General features: G+C 45.5%; 1 protein-coding gene across 1 annotated transcript in view; it reads right to left on the reverse strand.

Moving 5' to 3' along the window:
• Positions 1-4,794: 4,794 nt before the first annotated feature.
• Positions 4,795-18,604, reverse strand: part of LOC120047170 (chondroitin sulfate proteoglycan 5-like) — a 36,655-nt gene continuing 22,845 nt past the window's right edge. The window contains exons 5-8 of the mRNA XM_038992703.1: positions 14,138-14,326; positions 10,343-10,496; positions 8,231-8,287; positions 4,795-5,510 (exon numbers count right to left, since the gene is read on the reverse strand). Coding sequence (XP_038848631.1) covers positions 5,340-5,510; positions 8,231-8,287; positions 10,343-10,496; positions 14,138-14,326 — 571 coding nt within the window. The 3' untranslated portion in view covers positions 4,795-5,339. The remainder of the gene's footprint in view (positions 5,511-8,230; positions 8,288-10,342; positions 10,497-14,137; positions 14,327-18,604) is intronic.

Here is an 18,604-nt window from a genome sequence, read left to right on the forward strand (position 1 = left end):
TGATCAATGGAAACAGGATGCACCTGAGCTCAATTTATTTAGAGTCTCATAGCAAAGGGTCTGAATACTTATGTAAATAAGGTATTTCAGTTTATTTATAATTAAGAAATTGGCAAACATTTCTAAAAACCTGTTTTCTCTTTGTCATTATGGGGTATTGTGTGTAGATTGAGGGGGAAAACCATGTTTTTTATAAATTTTTGAATATGGCTGTAACATAACAAAATGTGGAAAAAGTCAAGGAGTCTGAATACTTTCCAAATGCACTGTAATGTGTTCAATATATCCATGGTGAAATAAGATTTTTGTCCTTTTAGAATGTTCAATGGTAGCTGCTCGAGCGACTGTTTGTTTTAAAATCAAGTATCCTCATTGTGTCTGAGACTACACACTTGAGTTGTCACATTCATTTGCCAGTGTTCAAGTTTGTAGCGCATTTACAGCCACTGTTACGTAACTAACTATAGTATCCACCAGATGATGTGAGGTAGTATGAAATCACGGCGACCAGTAACCTAAATAGTCTGAAATAGCTTACTCTCCCAGATCAGCGCAATGGATGAAGGAGAAGAGAAAAGAAAGGCATTTTGGACTATTGAAATACAGACCAGGATTTTTGATGAATATTTCAGCTGCACAGTTATGGAAGAATCCACCTTTTATGTTTTGCAACTCGCCAAAAACCCACTGACGATGGATAAAAAGTTCAGTATGACTCTGTCCATATGAGTATTATTTCATTGTTTGTCAGTACATTCTTTCAGTCTCCAGTTCCAGTACATTGCAACACTTTGTTTTAGCATGTATACTGTATGTCAGTATAGTCCTGTACAGTGATAGATAGAGGTGTGGCGATGTTTGACCCTAGGCTTAGGGAGTGCACACCTTGGCTGTCCGTGGTCGTGTCCTATAACCACTGGGGTCGATGGTCGGTAAGGACCGTGTACTAAGGGAGCTGTACATAGGACAGGGTTGCGAAGGGGGGTACATGTCATCCTCCCACCTCAGTACCTTACCCCTGGGCCTGGCCCCTATCCGGTTGACAACAGGTGCTTTGGGCAGGGCTTTGGGCACCTTGTAGAGGTACACATCATAGTGGATCAGGGGACTGCAGGGGGGCCTTGGCTTGGCGTTTTTGGGACGGTAGAGCTCCATCTCGATGGTCACCTCGCCCTGTAAGAACACACGCACAGACACACACATACAGTACAGGGTTGGGGAGGAACTGAATACATGTAATCAGTACATGTAATCTCATTAAATAAAAACTGTAATGGTAATCAGTTACATTATAAGAAAAATATTCCACTCAGATTACAGATATATTTTTTAAACTAGATGATTACTTCTTGGATTGCTTTTAAATCAGAAAGGATGCAAAACAAATACATTATGACACCTTTCTGTTTACTCAATGACATTCAATTAAGCCTTGAAAAAAGGTGAAAGTTTAAGTTTGTTCCACCTGAGCGAGTCTGACCACAAATCAGAGACCACTATGATAACACACTAAAATGTGTTTGATGGATCCTTTTTGTCTCTTCTAATGCCTCTTAAGGGGAAAGTAATCCAAAAGTAACTGAAAGTAATCAGATTTATGTTATTGAGTTTGGGTAATCCAAAAGTTATGTTACTGATTACAATTTTGGACAGGAGGTAACTAGTAACTGTAACGGATTACATTTAGAAAGTAATGTATCCCACCCTACACATACACACACACACACCAGCTCATAGACACACATCTGTGTGGTTACTTATACCTAAAACGGTTTTCTACAGAACTGAAACGCCAACATAAAGTGTCTTAATAGGGCATTGGGCCACCACGAGCCAGAACAGCTTCAATGCACCTTGGCTTAGATTCCACAAATGTCTGGAACTCTATTAGAAGGATGCGACACCATTCTTCCACAAGAAATTCCATAATTTTGTGTTTTATTGATGGTGGTGGAAAACATTGTCTCAGGCGCCGCTACAGAATCTCCCATATTGGGTTTTATATATAACGCTAAGCATGATTGGATGTGAATTGCTTAATTAACTCAGGAAGCACCTGCTTTCAATATACTTTGTATATTGTATACTCAAGTGTTTCCTTTATTTTCCCAGTTACCTGTACCGTCCAGCTCTTTACAGCTACCCTTTCCTTCTGCCCCTAACCTCTATTTCAGCCATACACTGATCGACACAGGATAACACATCAGAGAAAGGCCAAACTCTGTGGTGTGAATCATTTTATCTTTTTCCCCTCCCTCCTTTCTTCAGGGAAAAGGGGGAGTAGGATTGGCCTCAGTGTGGTAACGTATGGGCACATTTCCATCAGAAAGGCTTCTCTGATGATCGTCTGCATTCCAGACGTCCTCATTAATAAACCAGAGTAATGGCAAAATGGTTCAATCAGACATCACTCACCCACACCCTGCCTTTAAGTTTCAACACTTGCTTCCCAAGCTGCTCTGTGAGCTTTTCTGCAAGTGTGTGTGTGTGTGTGTGTGTGTGTGCGTGCGTCCGTGACTGCACGTGCGGGCGTGCATGCTTGTCTGTGTATATATGTGTTTGCGTTGGCAAATCCTGAGGCTCCCTGTGGAATTCACACACCATCGTTCCACCACATCCTCAGCCAATGACAGTGTGCGGATGAATCCAACATCCCAGCAGGCTTTGGGAGGCAGAGAAATCTTGACACGCCCTATTTGTGCCCTCTCTTCACCCCCTGCCCCTCTCTCCCTACCTGAAGTGTGCCTTTCCTCTCTCCTCTCCAGATAAATGATTTGGTAAAGGTGAGCAGGAGTGCATTCATTGTCAGAACGTTGTAAAAGCGCTATAAGAACACAATGTGGTATTTAGGTCAGCTAAAGAGAGAGAGGGAGTAATGTAAGGGGGTTATGTGGAATCAGAGTGTATTTAACGTCAACATTTCATGTTTTCCTTAGATTACATTAAATCTGCATAATGCATTCTTGATTCTATGTATCTATTATACATCATTTTCTGAGTCTCAGTACAACGCGATACAGTCTGGCTGTTGTGTGTGTGTGTGTAAGAAAGAAAGGAATAGAGAGAATGGTGAGGTCATTGAGTTGGTCCTCTCAAGCTTGGACCATAGCGACATAATTGGTTTCCATGGCAACGGCGCCCCCTCTGTCTGAGGCTGCATTTGTAAAGACCCTCCAGCAACAGGGAGGGGAGGAGCGATAGGAGAGAGATAGAGGAGAGAGAGGATTGGTGGAACGATGTGAGAAAAAATCTAGAGAGAGAGTGGGAATAAACCAGAAAGAGAGGGGGAGAGGTTGATGCCAGAAAGAGATAGAGAAAGAACAAAAGGGAGCAAAACGGAAAGAGGGAGGGGTGGGCGGGTGTATGAAAATATATTTAGAAAGGGCGACCGGGCTTTAGAGGAATAGAGATAGACATCTATCTCAGTTCCCAGCTCTCTCAACCACACCATCACCTCTTGTCCTGTGGTGTGATGGACACTGTACTCTCTCTTCCCAGAGACAAGCCTGAACACACACACACACACACATGCACACAGAAACACACACACAGTCAAACCCAGAGTGGCCCCCAGGGAAAGGAGGCTTTCTGGTTGAATCCTCAAGTGTCAATATAGTCATTGGTGTTGATTGGAGATAACGTGGAAAATGAAAGAGATGAGGGTAGAAACATAACAGATTCATTGGAGAGTTCTTCGGTCTGCTAAAATGCCAAAGAACAATCCCTAATGTAACGGACGTCAAGCTGTTACTTAGCAAGTACCACTTTCTCCTGATTGGTCTCACACCAAGGCTCGAGCCCAGGCACAATTGAGAAGCAAGTTGTTGAGCTATAGCTCATGCAGGCTGATTGATTTTATATTCTCCGTCCATCCCAAGGACACACAAATAGTTTCAGCTTTACATATTCTTCAGTGTGTGTGTGTGTGTGTGTGTGTGTTTGTGCAAAGCCGTTAGGTTTTCTCCTTTGAACCATGAGTGCTATGTGTTGTCTTGCATACCGGCAACATAACAGAGACTAGGGGAGAGAAAATGTGTTAATTGCGGTTGTAGCTGCTTGCCTGCTGTTCATTCCCATAGCCAAACTTTTCCTCTGTAGTAGTTTGAATATTTCCCTGTCCCTAATGATGGGAAAGGGGTCCTCCATCCCCCATCCACCCAACCAAAGGCCCCACAGCTTAAGAAGGGCCCTACAATACCAGACTCTGTCCAATCAGTCTAGAACTCTCTCAATGATCACTCCGACAAAGGCATGGCATTGGAGAGGCCTTCTTCGAGACTCATTGAGAATGCAGGGCAAGGTATGAAAAATGATGTGTGAATGGGGAATGTAACAGAGGGTGGGTGGGTGTGTGTGTGCGCGTGTGTCAGAAAGAAAGAGTTATGTGTGTGTTTGTCCTTCTGAATAAGGCTCTTTCTGACATGAGTGGTGAGAGAAGAGTTTTATTTTGTGTGTTTCAGCTGCAGTTCTGTGAGAAAGCAAACTACAGGATCCATGCAAGCTGTGTGTGTGTGTGTGTGTGCGTGTGCGTGTGCATGCGTGTGTGTGTGAGAGTACAACCTAAGGAGCTACCAAGCTGTAATAAGCCATGCAAGAGTTTGAGAGGGGAAGGGACAGTATTGTTCAGGAAAACACAGGGACAAAGGTGTCATGTTAAAAAGGTTTATTTCAACATTTGTTAGATTTTGTTCTCTGTTTTGAAGTCTGTATTCCCAAAAAAGTACAAAATAAAACAAGTACATCAAAGGATTAGAAATCACATCAATGAAAACGAAGACACAGTGTGTTGTTTCTTTTATATCAATCCAAGCATTTTTTTCATATATTTATACATACTCACTTAATTAGTCAGACAAACATCGAAACCTCTCAGTAACTTTTATATTTTTTACAATGTTTAACTTCTTTTTTTAAACTCCATATGATTTTTTTTCTTTTTACAAAATACACCAATGCAGGCAGGGGAATTATGAGTGTATATGTGAGTGTGTGTATGTACATATATATGTGTGTGTGTGTTTTCGTGTGTCTGTTTGTGTTTTCTGGTGTGTGTATGTGCGTGCGGGCAGGGGGTAAGGGGGAGCAGAGTGACAGCAACGAAGGGGCAGGGCAGCGAGGCAGGGGGGCGTGATTGGGCGTAAGGGGTCGCTATAGGCGGTGGCAGGTCGGGGAGGAGTTTCAGCTCGGGTGGCGCGTTTTTTTTTTTTTTTCCCCAGCGGCTTTGCCCGCTTGGTGGCAGTGTTGCCGTGTTGTAGACGGTGGTTGGCTGGTGGTAGCAGTTGTAGGCGTGGTGGCTAGGATAGAGAGCAGGACTGGAGCTCTCATCCCAACCCAGGCTTCTACATCATGTTGTTCTGCAGTGAGTTTACCTCAGAGGAGTTCTCCTCGCCCAGTACCTTGTGGTTCTCGTGTTTGGGGGTCAGGGAGTTGTGGATGTTCAGGGAGTCGTCCTCCTTGGGCACCGGGGCCTTCACGGGGTCCTCCAGCTTGTTCTGGGCATTAGGATCATCCTGCCAGGGACGGACGGACAGATGGACGGAGGGAGGAGAAAACACGGTTAGGCCCACCCAGTCAGACCCCAAAACTGTTATAAACCCTCCCTCTAGTCGCCCATGTGGTCTTTTGTTGCATCCTGTTATTGGGACTGTCACAGCATTAGCCAATAGATGGCCTTCAACCTCTGAAAATATCAATTTATAGCCCCTTATAGACAGACCACTGCTATTGCATATGTCATTCCCCTTAAAGAGACGAGAATATTTGAAATATCACCCTAACATCTCAAGATATTAGAGCCTCTAACTCCACCTCTTCCCACACCTCTCCCCTCCATCCCTCTCTTTAATCCGATTTAATATATTGTTTGGATATAAATATCCCAAAATCCCATATTATCCTCACACTACCTGACTATCCGTCAACGTAAGAGAGCTGTGAGGAAGCTAACCGTTTAAAAAAGACCCATTGTACAGTGGCCGTGGCTACCCAATTGTTTCAACATCATGCTCTCTTTGCACATTTGTTTTGGTTGAAGGGACATAGAGGTGATTGGAGAGCTGTATGAGCGACTCCCTCCCACTCGTCATAACCCACCAACAAGCACCCCATCCAGGCCAACCAGGAAGCGCATGCATATCCACATGCAAGACCCCCAGAGAATCCAGAATCGCCCCCCCCCCACCCCCCATCACTCATCCAGCCCCCTTCACCTCACCTCCAGCCACCCTTCACCTCACCTCTCCTAATGCCCTTATTGGCATTAAACACATTGTCTGTGGGAACCACCTTCATACATACCTACAGCTGGAGCTGGAAAAACAATGCATTAGGAGACAACTCTGTTTCACTTCAATTCATCCTTTTGGCTGCATTTAATTAAGGTCAAGAAAAATTATGGATTGGCATTCATTTGAATCTGTTTTTCCCAGCCTGTTATCCTCATTAATATTGCATAGCTTCATCGACCCTGCTGTGCGGAGGTAGAAGTGTCTGTCTGTGCTCAAGCTGACTGACAGACACACGCATGCATACACACATACATACAAACACGCGCATATACACACATGTGCTTACACACACACACACACACGCAATCACACACACACGCACACACACAGGCACGCGCACACGCACACTGCAGACCCTGAGGGCTGTGCCATTACGAAACAGAGCTGAATGTTTGTTATTCAATGGCACACAAAAGGGATGGCGAGAGCATTTACCCATTGGCTGATGGCCTAGATAGTAACTTCGGGCAGGACGTGGGGATACGTCACTTCCATGGTTACAGGATAAGGGCCATCTTTCCTTCCATCAGCGTGAAACTGGAAAATGTGTTGTTGTTTGCTGTTTTTCATTGTATTGAGGAACGAGGGTGAGAGGGACTTTGTGGGGAGTTTTTGGAACAGAGATATACGGGGTGTTGAGATGAAGATGAAACATGGACAGATCTTTGTATCCTTCCTGCTGTGTGTGTGTATGTGTGTGTGTGTGTGTGTGTGTGTGTTCAGAGTTGATGTGAGTGTGTCTGGATCTGCATCTTTGTGTGCATGATATAAAACGTGTGTGTGTGTGTGTGTGTGTATCTGTGTATGCGTAGTGGAGGAAGGACACGAAGAGGGGGGGACAGGACTGAGTCAAACGATTTGTTACAGATAGATAGAGAGCCTCGATGCTCTTCACTGGCATGGCACAGTACAGTATGGCTCAGCACAGCACAGCAAAGCACAGCCTACAGGGCAGGACTGGACAATAGGGACACCGGTACTGTACATCCCAGCCTTTATTCCACAGCACAGGACTGGCAGTATTATGAAAACATGTCACTATGTGTCAGTCTAACCCTATCACAATCACTTCATCAATTTAATATTAATTCAATCAATACAGAGCACATGAACATATACATGTATTAATGAGTCTAAATATAGACTTTTACTTATCATCATTATACTTTTGTCAATTGACAGAGTTTGAATGGAATTGACACAAGCCATAGTTAAATATATACTGTAAACCAGCATGGTCCATAAAAGGACAGGTATTAATGTTGATAGGAGATTAAGGGTAAACGGATACAATCCACCCTACTCAGTCCATGTAATGCTAAAAAATAAAGAAACTATTCTCCCTACAACAATATTTCACTTTCCAGTTGTATTATCTGTGTTTCTGCATATATGATAGTGTTTTTATGCATGTTGGAGTGTGTACAGTTTCTGACCGTGTGTTTATCTGAAGAGAGAGAATCTGTCTAGCGAGATTTCTCTGGTTTGAGTCTCCTGCAGTGTTTTCTCTGCTGCTAAGAACTCATGTGGCAAGGGTCGATATCCCCTTTCTGAAGGACACTACAAGGACAAAAGCGTACTGGTACTGGACTGCTACAACGTTTATCTCTGTGCCATTTAACCTAGATAAAAGTGTACATTTCATATTTTAAATTCTGTTTATTTCGCAGTTGTTATTTTTAAGAGCCCACAATATGTAAAGATATGGATCATGTCTAAAATCAGCATTTACTCGAATCCAGAAATGATCCATTAAGGTGTAACTTAATTTATTTTTGACTTTAGATCAGCACTTTAGGAGTAACAGCACTAGGTTCTGACTAGCTAAGTTTGGGGCTGTGGATTGGTCCGTTGAGTTGAGAGAGGGTGACTGACAGGGTCACAGTACAATGAGAGCCGTTTAAGGGAGAGGGGGGCGGGCCATCTGAGGAGGTTTATCTTACCTCACTGTCGGGCTCCTCTTTGGTCTTACACTCCCAGGTGTATCTGCTCATGGTTTTCTAGGGGGGGGGGGGGGGGGGGCAGGAGGAGAGGGTTATACTCCTCAAAGATACATAACATCCTCAAACAGAGAGAGCGAGAGAGAGAGAGCGTGATAAAGAGAGAGAGGGAGGGAGACAGATAGGGAGAGTGACAGAGAAAGAGATAGTTGGATAGAAACCAAGAGAGTTGGCGGTAGAGAGAGAGAGAATGAAAAAGCAGAGAGAGAAGACCTACTAAGGGGAACTTCCTAAGGATGATATCTGATATTCCCAGCTCACATTGAGAGGTAGAGACTGTCTTGCCCATATAAGGATGCTGAAGGATTTGTCTCAGTAACTATGGTGCTTTGTGGCCTTGACATTACCATAGTAAATGTTGGATGAAATATTTCTGAGGGTACTGTGTTGACATAGAAACACAAGGGTTTTAGTTCATGAACTAGACGAAGGGATTTGAGGTATTGGTATTATTAGTTGATGTTTTCTGAGCTTTTTTAGTAAGACGTATGTTTCTATGGTGTTGGCTGTTCTCTGCAGATGAATCTACATAGTATTTGAATGGACCTTTTCTCCAGATACTCTGTACTGGTGCTCTAAAATCGACTCGTATGGATAGAGAGATGTACTAACACACTGACTGTGGACCTGTGGATCTAAACTGCAAACCCAGGTTGAGACTCAAAGAGCAGAGCTATCCTGTTTCCGAGATCAGAAGATGTCTGGAAGATGGGGGTGTCGTATGGTGTTTTATTTGGTTGTGGATGGTATCGGGTTGTGGTTATGGTTACGGTTAGTAGTGTTCTGATAGGTGATTGTGCTAACTGTCTCATGTTATGAAGCACTGCAATAAGATGCCCCCCAAGTTGTCACTATATTATATTTACAGAAACATTATCGCAATTACCCAGAAGGAAGAATAACGCAAAATAAACTAACTACAAACAAACACAAAAACAAGCAAAAGAAATCTAAGGGAAGCAATTTGCTTGTGGTTATACCATGTATGACGACCAGAACTATTTGATGAGTTGTGAGACTGTGGCGCCACATCTTATGTCGTAGCACTACTTCTACTCATGCTGCTACGACCGTGTTAGCGCTATGCTACCCCATGCTTCCGTTAGTTGTGCATCTAGGTCTATGCTCTCCCCCGCCACCTACAGGCAGCAGGGGGATGTTGCATCTCAGGTGTTTATCCTGACTTAATAGCCCCGCCACCTTGCACACATCTCGCACACCATCCTCTACCAACCTGATAATAACCCCATAAACAAAATACATTTCATGCCCCCAGATTCCCCGCCCCCCCCAAAGCCCTATTATCGACCAATCAAGAGACCTTCTTCACTTTTCCAACCTATCCAGCCCAAGTCAGGATAAACGAGTGCAACGGACGGACAGAGATGCGGAGGCAGAGCGACGGACAGGCTGCTGCAGCGGCTGACATGGCCACCAGGGGGGGCCACCATGTGAGCGATAGAGCAGGCATGCAGTGACATACCGATGCACAGGTGATTAAAGGGAGAGCAGATCAGGGATAGATGGGGTGGAGGGGGTTACAGTGAGGGCTATAGGAGTTCTCTCTTGGTCAAGTCTTAGCCCGGACAAAACTGACCACACCACCGGGTCAGGCAGATGTATAGGTAAGATCAACTTATTTCCTTGCTCCATCTTTCACATTGATAAGCATTTCGCTACACTCACAATAGCATCTGCTAACCGTGTGTATGTGTATGTGACCAATACAATTTGATTTGATCTGCAGTGTGTGTACATGCGTGTGTGTGTCACCTTCAAGTACGATCAATAGCTAACAAAAAAACTCAACCAATAACTGACAATGAGGCAATACACAGTAAAGACTTTACGGACACGTTGTTGCCATGGTAACAGTGTTGCCTCAGTAACCGGGTGCAGTACTATGCCTGCCTATCTGGCTGTAGACTTGTCCCATAGCGAGAGAGAACGCCCCCACTGTAACACCCCGCCTTGTAACCCCGGAATGGTGACACTCAAGCCCATGCGGAGGAGGGAAGGAAGAAAAGGGTGAGAGAGAGACGAGAACCACGTTACCTGACAGATAATGTTATCATAGTAAGCCAAAGCACGGGCATGAGGGACGTTAGGAGGGGTGTCGCACAGTTTCCTTACATTTGGGTGGGAGCCCTCAGCGATGGTGGACAGGGAGAAATTATCATTGTGCTGCTCCGATGGAGGCCGGTACTTACTGCTGGGAAGAGGAGGAGGACAGGGAGGGGACCAGAGACGAGAGGAAGGGAGGACAGGGAGACGAGAGGAAGGGATGACAGGGAGGGGACCAGAGACGAGAGGAAGGGAGGACAGGGAGGGGAGACGAGAGGAAGGGAGGACAGGGAGGGGACCAGAGACAAGAGGAAGGGAGGACAGGGAGATGACGAGAGGAAGGGAGGACAGGGAGGGGACCAGAGACGAGAGGAAGGGAGGACAGGGAGGGGACCAGAGACGAGAGGAAGGGAGGACAGGGAGGGGACCAGAGACGAGAGGAAGGGAGGACAGGGAGATGACGAGAGGAAGGGAGGACAGGGAGATGACGAGAGGAAGGGAGGACCGGGAGGGGACCAGAGACGAGAGGAAGGGAGGACCGGGAGGGGACCAGAGACGAGAGGAAGGGAGGACAGGGAGGGGACCAGAGACGAGAGGAAGGGAGGACAGGGAGATGACGAGAGGAAGGGAGGACAGGGAGGGGACCAGAGACGAGAGGAAGGGAGGACAGGGAGATGACGAGAGGAAGGGAGGACAGGGAGGGGACCAGAGACGAGAGGAAGGGAGGACAGGGAGGGGTCCAGAGACGAGAGGAAGGGAGGACAGGGAGGGGACCAGAGACGAGAGGAAGGGAGGAGGGAGAACAGGTAAAAGAGGATTAAATGAAGAGGAAAGTAGGAGGGTCACATTGTGGAGGAAAAGGAGAGTGTCGAGGGGGAAATGGAAAAAGAGGGATGCAGTGAGAGGTGGAGAGAAGAGAAAAAGAGGGATGAAGGGAGAATAGGGAGGATTTAAGCACGAGGGGAAAGTATGTGAAAAGGTGGGGTAAAGGAGGTAGAGGAGGAAGGAGGGAGAGAAAAAGCAAGAGAGAGCAGCGTTAGTTACAATATAGTGCAAGTGTAAGACTTCAGTTTGCAGATGACAGACAGACAGATACCCTCTGTGATGCAACAAATCAGCTGTGAATCAAAACTAGACTACAGCTATGGCCACTTTGACACCCAATCCTGGGTTGCATTCAATAGGGTACACTGTATAGCCAACTGTTTTGCAACTGAAAACAAAAATGAAGGTTACTTTCCAAACAGACAACAATGACTCACCATTGACCTACCATTGAAGCACTGTAATTCACTTTGTGTAACCAATTAAAAACTTGGAGAAACTTGATATCCAAAACAGACTCCCCAAACAGTCATTTGTCATTTTGTGTTATTCCAGAAACATCTGCTGGCTGGAAAGAGTTTCTCTGTCTCTTCTCGATCTCCTTCTCTCCCTCTCCTCATCATATCCACAGTTAAACATCCTCTGAACTAGACCCATCAGTACAGCCCCAGCACTTCCTACTACTGTCTGATTGAGATGCCGTTCCAACATTTATATTGAATTATTTAATTCTGTTTTTATGACAGGCCAATCAAAGCTCAAGTAATGAGGAGGGAAAGTGTGCTAGAGAGATGGAGTAGAGAAATAAATAAATAAATAGGGAGACAGAAAGAAGTTGACAATATTGATTATAATTATTTTAATTATGTTAGTATTGTAAATCTCCAAAGTAAGCTTTGGCAATATGTACATTGTTAGGTCATGCCAATAAAGCAAATTTAATTGAATTGAAAGGAGGATACTGCTGGGCTTGGATACTGATCGTGTGTGTGCTATTTATGTCCATAATTGAGAGAGAGAGAGTAAAGTGTGTGTGGCATGAGAAGTGTGGTTTCTAAGCCGGGGTACAGGGGAAAACGGACTAAATCCAGGATGTGTCAGTTTTAATCTGCCACTTCAGCCAGAACACACACACTCTCCTCTCTGCAAAGATAACGTAACCTGCATCTCTCTCTCTGTCCTCTGCCATTCACTTTCTGCCACTCTTGTCACCCCTCTCGCTTTCTCTCTCTCCCTCCCTCAATCCCTAATATTTTTCCTTCCCTTTCTCCCCCGTCCTCCCATTCATGACCTCTCTCTTTCTCCCCCTTCCCCCAGCACCTCCCTCCCTCCATCTCTCTCTCACTCCATCTTTTTCTCTGCCTCTCTCTCTCTGACAGGGAAGCAGACCCCATCTTGACTGTGGCACATACACTGTGCAGCCCACTGCAATTATCTGCAGCAGATGGAGGGAGAGAGCGGTGGGCGTCTCATGTATACATGAGCCTCATCAGCAGTGCCCTATTCACGCGTGCACATGCACACACTCTTTCTCCCTCCAACAACATGTCCTTCCAACAACAACTGAGTTTTTCTCTTGCTAAAATCTCTTTCCTATTCCTGCCCTCCCTCTGCTCACCATCCTCTACACATTTCCACTCTCTCTCCTTCACTCCTCCGCCCCTGTGTTTTCCTCTGTTTCATTCTGCTCTCTTCTACTCCACTTCTGTTTCTCCTTCCTCCTCTTTGATTTTTGGCTAACCACTTGATGAGGCTGTGGTGTCTCTCCCATCCCCACCCCCCTTCCTCACACACACACCCCTCAGGTCGCACAGCTGTATGTAGGTCAACTTCGCCTCCCCTCCCCTCTCATACACTCCTGATCAGACTGCCCTACTTTCAGCTGGAGCCAGAGTAGCAATGACATCACTATTTTCAGCTAGCACCGCGCGCTAGCCATCAGCACGCTATCCCCCGCACTGACTGCTCCACTTTTCTTCTTCTTCATCATCATCATAATGCTAACATCATCATCCTCAGCTAAGAAATGTGCATTGCTAATGGAAGCATCCACACTCATCCACCCTCCTACATGACTTCCCTGTTGCTAGGCAAAACGACAGGCGGAGGCACAGCCGCATCTCATACCGCACTCGTTCTAGCTATCCTCATCCCGTTCTCTTTCAATGCAAACTCAATCCCTCCCTTTTCTCTCTCTCTCTGCTTCTCTCTTCTCTCTTTCTGCGTTTCCTCTCTCATCTATCTTGTCATCGTGTTTTCCGCCCCCTCCTCCTCCTCCGCATTCCTTCATTGTCTCCTTCGCTCATTTAATATCCTCCCCCCTTTATCTGATCCATCCAATTCTCCCCCTCTGTCTATCCTGTCTATCGCCTCTTATCTTTGTCACCCCCCCCCATCCTCCTCTTTCCAGTCCAGCCTCCCTCCCTCTTCCCTTCCCTCTCTCAGCCTCTTCTCTCTCCTAAGTCATCCACAACCTTCTCAGGTATCTCGAGCTTCACCTCTCTTCCTCCTCCTCCTCCTCCATCTCCTGTCCTTTTATCCTGATCCTTTGTTCACCCCCACTACTCTCTCCACCACCCCGAGGTTTCACCCTGAACGGAGCTTTGTTTCAATGGAAGTAGTTGAAATGTAGTTGTAATTCACAGACCACATGTCCAATACTCATATAAAACTCTGATCGAATACTAAATCTGTTCATTTTCAATAGTGCTAGAAATGCTTATTTCACATACATATGCTGTGAGAATACAAGAGCTCAAAAACCTGTCTATCTGCTGCCTGGTTTTCTAGTCCATAAGCTCACCTGCGTTTGCGCAGCCAGGTTCCATGGGTTCTATGATCTATGGTTGCACTGCCTGTTTTTGCCTGGTTTTCTTACACCTTTGTGCTAACTGGTGTTATCTGGTCCATAAACTCCCCTGTATTTGTGCAGGTTTCCCCAGGTCCACGCTGTAAGCTTACCTGCGTTTGCGCAGCTTGCTGTTCTCGGTCTTGAGCACGTGGAGCTTCTTGGCGAAGCAGACGATGATCATGAAGAGCAGCAGCACCATGAGGGCCGACGCCCCGATGGTCAGACACAGCACCTGGAACTCTGTCACCACCGACTCACAGCGGGAACCCTTGTGCCAGATGTAGTCCTGGACATTACACCTGCATGGAGGAGGAGGGATGGAGAGGAGAGAAAAACAAAAAGAAGAAGAAGAGGGGAGGTAGTAGTAGTGGAAACAATGAGGCATGTGTAATGGAATACGGAGAGGAGAGAGAAGAGCAGCCAAGGAAAGATAGATGGGTGACAGATGAAATGGCCAGATAAGGGAAGAGTGGAGAGAGGCCATGGGAGGAGGGTAAAGGGAAACACATCAAGGATGGAGAGAAAAGAAGAGGGTTTATTCACCAAACGTAACACTTCAACAACATCGTGTCTGTGTGTGTGTCTCTGTCTGTGTGTCTCTGTGTGTGTGTATCGCTGTCTGTGTGTGTGTCTCTGTCTGTGTGTGTGTCTCTGTCTGTGTGTGTGTCTCTGTCTGTGTGTGTATCTCTGTCTGTGTGTGTGTCTCTGTGTGTGTGTGTGTGTGCGTGTCTGTCTGTGTGTGTCTGTCTGTGTGTGTGTATCTCTGTCTGTGTGTGTGTGCAGGCTCTAAATGATTTAGATTAGGGTGAGGGCAGTGCCACTATGTCATTCATAGTTCAAGCTTGAATGGTTGGCACACATTTCACATTTCCAGATTGCTAGGTTTAATAAAATCAAGAATTTCTGTTTATAATTATCCCAAGTGCTTCATTATGTGAGTCTGAAAGCTTTCAGGGCTGGATTCAATCCGTATCGCGGAAGTATCGTGGACAATCTCAGAAAATGCGGGAACATTGTTTTTCAACTTAAATCGAGCTATAACGCGGATCTTCCACGATACTTCTGCGACACGGATTGAATCCAGCCCTGAGTGTGGGGGCAAAAAAAATGCTCGTCAACATCCCACATATACAGCAGTGTATATCATTTATGGAAGTGAAATTTCAACTCCTGGTCTAAAACAGACTGAAGTGTCACCAGCAGGCTTTCAACATGGCTCTATTTGAAGGGATAATGTGATCATTCTGTCTGAAAAGAAAATAGAAAAAGACTAAAAACCAGAGGCTGTTTTCCACACACACACACACACACACACACACACACACACACTTGCCGCCATCTGAGCCCTAGACTCTTTTTGCTCCAGGACAAAAATGACAGAGGCAGATGGCTTCGTCTGCTGACTATCTGGCATCTAAACAAGACTGGAACCTTACTAATCAAATGCTTGAAACCACTACGAGAATGAATGGTACTGCATGTAGAATAAGAAATAGACTCTATAAACTGGGTCGATCACACTAGTTAACAAGGGGAAATGGTAATGACTGGTCTCATAGCAACCAGATACTATGTATATTCCTGCTACTATCTAGAACCTAAAAGGATTCTTTGGTTGTTCCCATAGGAGAACCCCTTGAAGAACTCTTTTTGGTTCCAGGTAGAACCCTTTTGGTTCCAGGTTGAACCCTTTTGGGTTCTATGTAGAACCCTTTACACAGAGGGTTTTACCTGGAACCAAAAATGGTTCTCCTAAGGGGACAGCCGAAGAACTCTTTTTGAAACCATTTTCTTCAAATAGTAGAAGTGTGATCACTGAGAATAAAACAGGCTGTTTACAGAGACTGAATGTGTGAAGTAGTAAGAACTCGGGAAAGCATGTGAATGAAACACACTCACTGAGAAGAGCCCATACAGGCTAAAATAGGTACGAGAATGCAAAGGTTCACACTCACTCCTCAAATATCTGCATGTGGATTTTGGGGGGAAATCACCACTTACGGAAGGACACACATTCACTTGGAAGAATTTGAATGTGAAGAGCAACAGAAATGCACCTTCCCTTGTTCCCCAAACACAGGCCAAGAGACCTACAGACTCACACAGATGAATGTAAATGTGTAGAATGAATGGAGGTGTGAGTATGGCCTTTCAGATTCACAGTTTCAATTCAGCCCAGTAAGCGGGTAATGGGGGGCTCAGTTCCTTTCAGCACCGCTTCCTGCATCCTGCCCCCTTTGTGCCCGTGCCGAAAGTGCCAACCGAGGGGCGTTGGCTCCGTGCCAGGGGGCATTCTCTAGCAGGAGACGGTGTGACTGGACTACTGATACGCCATTCTCAAGGGGACTTGAATACGCTCTCCCCCTCTAAGTTACTGTATGTTGGTACAAAGAGGTAGTTTATATAGCGGAGAAAGAGAGTACATTTAAGGAGAGGGTAAGGAGGATGGCTGGTTGCCATGGCGATCCAGCTGAGCCGCACAAGAAGCAGATGCAGTACCGACATGTCAATCCATCACACACACACACACACAGACAGAGCTCTCATGAGACTCTCTCTCGCTTAGTAATCTCTCTTTATTTCTCATTCTTAATGTCCTCTTACTCCCTCCTCTATCACTCTGCTCCTTGAGTTTCTCCATCGCTCTAATCTATCACTGATTTACTACCTCTTCTTCTCTTCCTCCCACTATCCTTATGTCTCTCTCTCCCCTTCCGCTCTCCTGCTCTTTGCCAGCTGCCTCCAGGAGAGTGTAATCTTGTTTCCGTGTAGCTGACTGACTTTGGTTTTGACATCATTTAAATGGTGTCCTAAAACAGCAGTCCTAAAAACCCTACAATTTGACTTGAAGATTTTGGTTGCAAGTTTTCTCAAGTGTTAAAATCAAACCGAAACAATCCAACTGAAATAAACCCAGTAGAAACATTCATTAGACTTAAATGGACCACATTGTGTTCCACCCTGAAACCTGTAATCCTACAATCCAAAATGTCTGTTTTGTTTGTTTTACCTTAAAAGGCTTGGTTCTTGCCAGGCTTGGTTCTCTCTCTCTCTGAGCTCCTCGTTTAAACACTCACGACTCCCCCAGCTTTACCCTAACCGGTGACCCAGTGTAACCACAGAGCCTTCCCTCCCTACCCCATCATTAACTCAATCAAGGTTTACCACAACCTCCAATCGCCACCAAATACAGCCCTCTAACCTAGCGACACAATGGAATTACCCGAGCCTGAGCCACATTACAAAGAGCTCACAAATCCCCTCAATATTTACTTGATTAGGCTTGTAAAGGCTGCTCGACTGCCAATTCCCCCGGGATAGATACCCTAACCTGGCCAAGAGGAGGGGGGCACAGAGTGGGTTGGAAGGTAGAGGCGGGCACAAACGGGACACCCCCCCACAGTGTTGTGGGGTGAGGTCGAAGGGGGATGAGGGTAAACGGGGGATAGGAAGGAAAGGGGGATGGGGTGAGGGGTACTGTACAAAGGGAAGGAGAACGAGGGATAATGAAAGGGTAATGGAGGGTAAATGGAGGGGAGGATCAGCAACGTTAATCAGAGCCCAGCGTGACTGTCACAACATTGAGCAGTGTTTCCCCTAGTTTTACAACTAGAGTCCCAGCCTAGTCAGCCCCCAAACAGATACTAAAATAATCAATTGAAACTCATTTAATAGACAAATGAAGGTGTGGGAAGTCATTAGGTGGGTGGCACCATGATCGGGAAAATGTTATCGGTAGAGGAAACAAATCAGTCAAACTATCACCCATATGCCTCCTCTGGCAATAAAAACCCATTACCCTGCTGGGTAACCCTTTACATGACGCGTAGCGTCATAACACGTTATGGCACGGCCATAACCATGTCATAACAGCTGACATAACTTGTCATAATATGGACATAGTACATAGTAAATATGGACCAAGTAAAGTGATGCAGGATGGTCATCATTTCACTAGACAGTGTCATAAAGTGTATTTTCTACAAGTTCTTTGAAATACGATGAAAAAAACATGACTGCAAAGAAATCAATACAAGAACAACGGATTTAAGAAACCAACTTTCAAACGAAAGGAAACTTCTTTGAATAAATGTGGGTTTTGACAATCATTATATACACTACATGACCAAAAGTATGTGGACACCTGCTCGTCGAACATCTCATTCCTAAATCATGGGCATTATTCTGGAGTTGATCCCCGTTTCTGCTATAACAGCCTCCACTCTTCTGGGAAGGCTTTCCACTAGATGTTGGAACATTGCTGCGGGGACTTGCTTCCATTCAAGAGCATTAGTGAGGTCGGGCACTGATGTTGGGCGATTAGGCCTGGCTTGCAGTCGGTGCCCCACACCGATTTTGACAAACCAAAATGTTATTTAAAAAAAAAATGTGCCCCCTTTTTCTCCTGAATTTCGTGCTATCCAATTGCGATCCAATTACAATCTTGTCTCATCGCTGCAACTCCCCAACGGGCTCGGGAGAGGCGAAGGTCGAGTCATGCGTCCTCCGAAACATGACCGGACAAACCGCGCTTCTTAACACCTGTCGTTTAACCTGTAAGCCAGCTGCATCAATGC

Source organism: Salvelinus namaycush, chromosome 5, assembly GCF_016432855.1.
Source record: "Salvelinus namaycush isolate Seneca chromosome 5, SaNama_1.0, whole genome shotgun sequence".
NCBI lineage: Eukaryota > Metazoa > Chordata > Actinopteri > Salmoniformes > Salmonidae > Salvelinus > Salvelinus namaycush.